Raw genomic sequence first — 6,000 nt, forward strand, 5'->3', positions numbered from 1 at the left:
AATCAAGCACTGCAAAGATCACACTACCACATGCCAACACTGGAAGACGTTCTGTATAAGCTACCCAAAGCACGTCTGTTCTACACTGTAAACTGGATAATGAAAGCAGCTTAATGACAACTTTCGGGACTCCATGGGGGCGGATGAGATGGTGTAAACTGCCATAGCACCAGAAATCTATCAGCGTAAGCAGCACGAGCTGTTGATGGGACTCCGAGGCATAGAGCCCATAGCGGATGACATACTGGTTGTTGGCTGCGGTGACTCGGACGAAGAGGCCAAGTTAGATCACGACAGAAATCTCCGCGCTCTGATGGAGCGATGCAGAGCTGTGAAACTCCGGCTGAGCGGAAAAAAAGGTGCAATTCAAACTCAAAGCGGTGCACTTTCATGGGCACATACTATCAGCGGAAGGATTACGAATTGACCCAGAAAAGACGAAAGCAGTCCTGGCAATGCAGACACCGCAGGATGTAAAAGCAGTTCAGCGTTTCATTGGATTTGTGAAATATCTGGCTAAGTTTCTCCCACGGCTTTCAGAGGTATGCGAGCCGCTTCGCAGGCTTCTGGACAAGGAAGTAGCGTGGCATTGGCTCCCTAAACACGACGAGGCGGTTCAAGAAATAAAACGTATGATTACGAACATGCCCGTCTTGAAGTATTATAACAAACAAGCCAGTGACAATACAAAGCGACGCCAGCAAGAACGGTTTGGGCTGCTGTCTGCTGCAGCAAGGACAGCCTGTGGCTTTCGCCTCTCCGGTGCTTACGAGAACTGAACAAAATTATGCCCAAATTGAGAAGGAATGCTTGAGTATCGTGTTCGCATGTCAGAGGTTTCACCACCATCTGCATGGCAGGGAGACAATCACTGCTGAAACCGACCATAACCCCCTTGTGACAATTTTTAAGAAGCCACTTTTGAGTGCTCCCAAACGCCTCCAAAGCATGTTGTTACAGCTTCAAAACAACAACCTGAATGTCGTGTACAAGCCTGGTCCAGAGAGGTCCATAAGTGATACGCCGAGCAGGGCAGCGCTCGACAAGCAGGCGTCCAACGAGCCCGGACCACAACAACATACTGTGAGTCCCATGGACAGCGCCAAGGCCGTGCTCTCATTCATAGACCAAGCCCTACACCTCAACGTGACAGAAGTCAGTCTCCGTCAAACTGTAACTGAGACCAGAGCTGACGACGCATTGCAGGAGCTGGCAAAGATCGTGTTAGCTGGCTGGCCTGAGCTCAAAGAAACGTGTCGCTCTCGGTGCGCGAGTATTGGCCATTCAGAGATGAACTGAACATTCAGGATGGTGTGCTTTGTAGAGGTCAGTGTGCCATTACACCGAAGGCACTGAGAGCAGCAATGCTCAATCGCATTCACGCCACTAGGGCTGGGCGATATATCGTAGTGTTGTCACGATACCAAAATTATGACTTCGATACGATACCAGACCAAAATACCTCGATACCGATACTGAACCGATACCACGGCAAAAAAACTAAACCGGTAAAAGTAATTGAAAAATATGACAGAACTTACAAATCATTGTTTTATAAATTAATTTTAAAAAGCTAAAAACTCACATGACCAGCATGTTCCTGCCCTGCTTTATGACCATTCCCTCCCCTTTATTAAAAATAATAATAATAATAATAATAATAATTACATGTCATGTGAACGTCCTTACCGAGATGTTTACAACAATCACATTATTATCAATCATGCTAACATTTACAAACCTTTCACAACTCTGAACAGGTTAGGATGATCAAAATCTTATTTCATGATACGAGTTATTTAATATTTTTTACATGTAATTTTATAATTATAATATAGATATTTAATTTAATTGTATCTTTGTTATTAAAAAGAAAAAAAGCAAATTACAAACAATATGACAAATACTATAAGAGACAAATAAAATAAATAGTGCTTAGTTTCTTTTTTGAAAGCTAAATAGACCTTCTGTAGCTGAAAAAATAAGGTCTTCACTCTATAAATTAACTATAGACTGATTCTTAATAAACAGATTAAATTTATTCAGTCAAGCATTGGGTGACTGTCCATTTTCTTTTGTTGTTGGATTAACATTAATCACACAGAATATTACGCTGCCGGTCCGGCCCTTTAAGACCTGCACGTATCCAATACATTGGAACATATACGATTTCTTTTTACAAACGGTTTACGTTCACTAAAGACATACCCGACTGTGTTTGCGTGAATACTCGCCAGGACGTGCATTTTTACATATCATTTTTGACTATTCAAACCTAATAATCCGCGAAAGAGAACTGAAGTCGCGATCGTATGCTGTCAGCGTGTGCGCGCGCTTCAAGGTCTGAGCCGGCAGCGCGAGCACGTCCCGCGCTTTATTTTCTCATGCATGCAAGTTTCTTTGTCAAGTGCTGCGCCTGCGCGTATATATTTTACTGTTCTGCTTCCGTTGTTTAGTGAATGTACACATCCTGACTCCTGCTGTCACACAGCTACGCAAATTAAGATACGTCGATACGTCCGTGATAATGCGATATGGCTCAGCTTTTCAGATTTACTACTAATCAAGGAACCGGCTTTACTGACGAGATGCGCATAACAATGTCATGCGATATATCGCCCAGCCCTACAACGCCACTCATATTGGAGGAGAAGCCTGTTACCAGGGCCGGCTCTAGGTTATTTGGTGCCCAAGGCGAAAGTTAGGGGGGTTCGGGGGCATGCTCCCCTGAGAAAATTTTGATTTCTCTGACCTACATATGTGCATTTTAAGGTGTTTGAAGGCCAACATTTTTTGATAACAATAGCTTTAAAAGCATGTCAGTGGGCAGTAGCATAAATTATTTGTCAAGATAACAGATTCTTAAACATGAGAATGAGGATAAATGTTGAAATGAATGATCCACACTACAAAATGGAAATGCAAAATGTTTCTGCTTATAGTTGACAATACACAATCACATATTCCAAACAGGAATGGCCTTAAATGAGAAATCTTTCAAGGATTATTTTGCATAGATGTAAACTTTTTAGCATTAAAGATTGGTTTCAGCAACTTGTTTCTTTCTTGAGTTAATCAATGTTTTTGGCACTATTAAATCAGTTCAATTAAATTTCAATTGTTCACTCATAAAGACAGTCACTTGTCACCACCTACTGGCTTAATGATGCAAGTTGCGCAAACACAGACAAGCGGAGTGATACAAACTGTGAAAAGGCTGATGCTGGTGAAATATTCCAACACATTCGACTCGAGGACCTTATATATATATATAGGCTACATATCAGAGTTAAATAGGAATACATTGTAATAATGTTAATCAAGCTGACTAAATCACACGACTGCGCAGCAATATTTAAGCTCATTATACAAAGGAAATAATACAGATCTAGACAAATTGGGTTGCTTATAGTTAAAATAATTTTTTTTAGTCGGCCACACATTCCACTTGCTGTCGGCCACTTTTAGTCGGCCACTCATTCCACTTTAATACGCAAATGACAAAACGAAAGTAAAAGCAGCAGCCCCTCGTGGACGACTACCACACACACGCACACGCACACACAGTAAAGTCCATGCCTGGTCCTCCGCTGTCTTCGTTCCGATCCTTTTATGCGCCCCGAAGCTGATCAGTGAGTAACTTGAAACCGGTACGGCGCGCGCGCCCCCGGACTTTTACCCCATCATTTAAAGCGCTAAAACCAGCTGTCAGATGTTTTCGCGCCACTCCCGGTAGCTGAGCAACGCGCGTGAGTTTGACAGCTGTCAGAGTGACTCAGTCGTTTTTTAGGATTGTATAATCTAGTAAAAAAAATGGACAAATACAAGCAGTGTGTGGACAGTGCACAGTAAAAGTGTACAGCGTGTGCACAGCTTTCATAATACGATACATTTAATTAAATTTAAAAAAAAAAAATTAATTCTGCAATTTTGCGCCCCGTCCAGCAGATGGCGCCCCAGGCGGCCGCCTGTGTCGCCTGTCGGCAAAGCCGGCCCTGCCTGTTACAGACAGGCGAGGGAAACGCTGTTCTGGCCCAACATGAGAGGAGAGATAAATGATTATGTGGCTAACTGTCCTGCGTGTAACGAGTATGCGCACAAGCAGCAAAAGGAAACGATGATGTCCCATGAAATCCCTGTGTGCCCCTGGCAAATGGTTAGTATGGACTTGTATGCGTACGGTGGCAGAGAATTTCTGATCATAGTGGACCACTTCTCAGATTACTGGGAAATTGATGAGTTGCCAGATCTGACGGCGGACACAGTCATTACACGCTGCAAAGTGCAGTTTGCGTGTTACAGCCAGCCAGATCAAGTGATCACTGACAACGGGCCGCAATTCGCTTGTGAACAGTTCAGAAAATTTGCGGCCCAGTGGGAGTTCATACACGTCACATCCTCATCCCAGAACCCAAAATCTAACGGAAAGGCCGAATCTGCAGAGAAGATTGTGAAATCGCTCTGTAAGAGGGCAAAACCCGCCGGAACAGACCCATGGTTAGCAGTGCTAGCCTGGCGAAACACGCACACGGAGGGACTGGACAGCAGTCCGGCACAGCGACTCATGTCCCGCAGACTTAGGACGGGACTTCCCGTGACAAACAGTTTGCTTTTCCCCAAGCTGGTCGAAGGAGTTTTGGAGAAACTGAGGTGGAAATGGCGGATTCCATTAGGACGCGAGAGCCAGAGACCTCCCAGAGCTCAATGTCGGCGAACACATCTGAATGAAGCCATTGCCTGGAGACCGCACGGGACGGTGGCGGAGAGGCCAGTGTCTGGGAACAGTGAATCCGTGGTCTTATGTGGTGGATGTGGATGGCACATTATACAGGCGCAACCGTGTGGATCTGCGAAGGTGTTTGCCCAGTTTAATCAGGAATGGGATGAAGGAGAGCAGTCAGGGCTCGTGGCCAGCGACGGTGAAACAGCAATCAGAGAGGGCGACACATCGGACAGCACAGAATGTGCTAGAAACATTATTTTTCTTTGAAACTAGAAGCTGCCACCATGTTTTTTTTGTTGTTGTTGTTTTTTATTTAATTTCAACAGAAATAACTAATACTAGCCTAACTAATACAAGTAAAAGTTCTCAAGCTTACTGAACACAGGTAAACAGTCTAACAGTTTATTACAGGCAAAAGGACAAATGAAATAAACCATGTATATAGTATAGGCTACTATGAAAACTACAGACAGACATTTAATAAAGTAATAAATGTAACAAATGAAACTGCAACTGGACACCCTTGGAATAATATATTAATGGGATTATTCATATAACGACGACGTTTGGGCCATACAAATAACAGGAGTTTCACTGGAGAAATAACAAAACGGGAGGGGGCGGGAGATGGGTGTGAAATCCGGGAGACTCCCGGGGAAAACGGGAGTGTTGATATGCGCTGGAGTACCCCAACTCTACTAACATTACAACCCCAAAGTTTTGCTAATGATTTTTTATACTATAGCCTAAAATAAGGAAATAGTAAATAAAGTGATTACTCACCAGAATGTTGGCGTTAGAAAGCATGTCGCCTTCACTCGTTGGTTAGTATTGGCACTGGCACGCGCACACACACTCACTCACCACTGGTCGCCAATTAAGAGTTTATGAACCCCACTTCTTTATTAAATTAATTTACAATGGACCGTAAGTAAGACACTTATGTATAAATCCTTAATGATGACGCAACGAGGTGAAGAAAACATTATTATACTGAAACACACGAAATGAGGGAAACTCGAGCGTCTTCCACGCGCACTGGCGTCACTAACCGATCGCGTTACTGTTACTCGACAGCAGGGGCGCTATAGGGCTGGGCGAGGGGGCTTAAGCGCCGAATGTTTTGTTACCTGAGGGTTGTTCCATAAAAGACGCTTAGAAAAGCGGGGATTAAACTCCAAAACCGGACTTGAATGAGCCTAACAAATGAGTTGGGGCTAAAGTGGTTCCATAAAAGGTAATTGAAGCTCACGCAATCTCACTAATTTGATCCAGGT

At 43.7% G+C, this 6,000-nt stretch overlaps 1 protein-coding gene across 1 annotated transcript in view; it reads right to left on the bottom strand.

Annotated features, from left to right (window-relative positions):
* gtf2a1l (general transcription factor IIA, 1-like) overlaps positions 1-5,784 on the bottom strand; it is a 42,705-nt gene extending 36,921 nt beyond the window's left edge. Inside the window, exon 1 of the mRNA XM_079854869.1 lies at positions 5,507-5,784. Within this exon, the coding sequence (XP_079710995.1) occupies positions 5,507-5,530 (24 nt within the window). The 5' untranslated portion in view covers positions 5,531-5,784. The remainder of the gene's footprint in view (positions 1-5,506) is intronic.
* Positions 5,785-6,000: the final 216 nt, after the last annotated feature.

Source organism: Squalius cephalus (assembly GCF_949319135.1).
Source record: "Squalius cephalus genome assembly, chromosome: 21".
Classification (NCBI taxonomy): Eukaryota; Metazoa; Chordata; class Actinopteri; order Cypriniformes; family Leuciscidae; genus Squalius; species Squalius cephalus.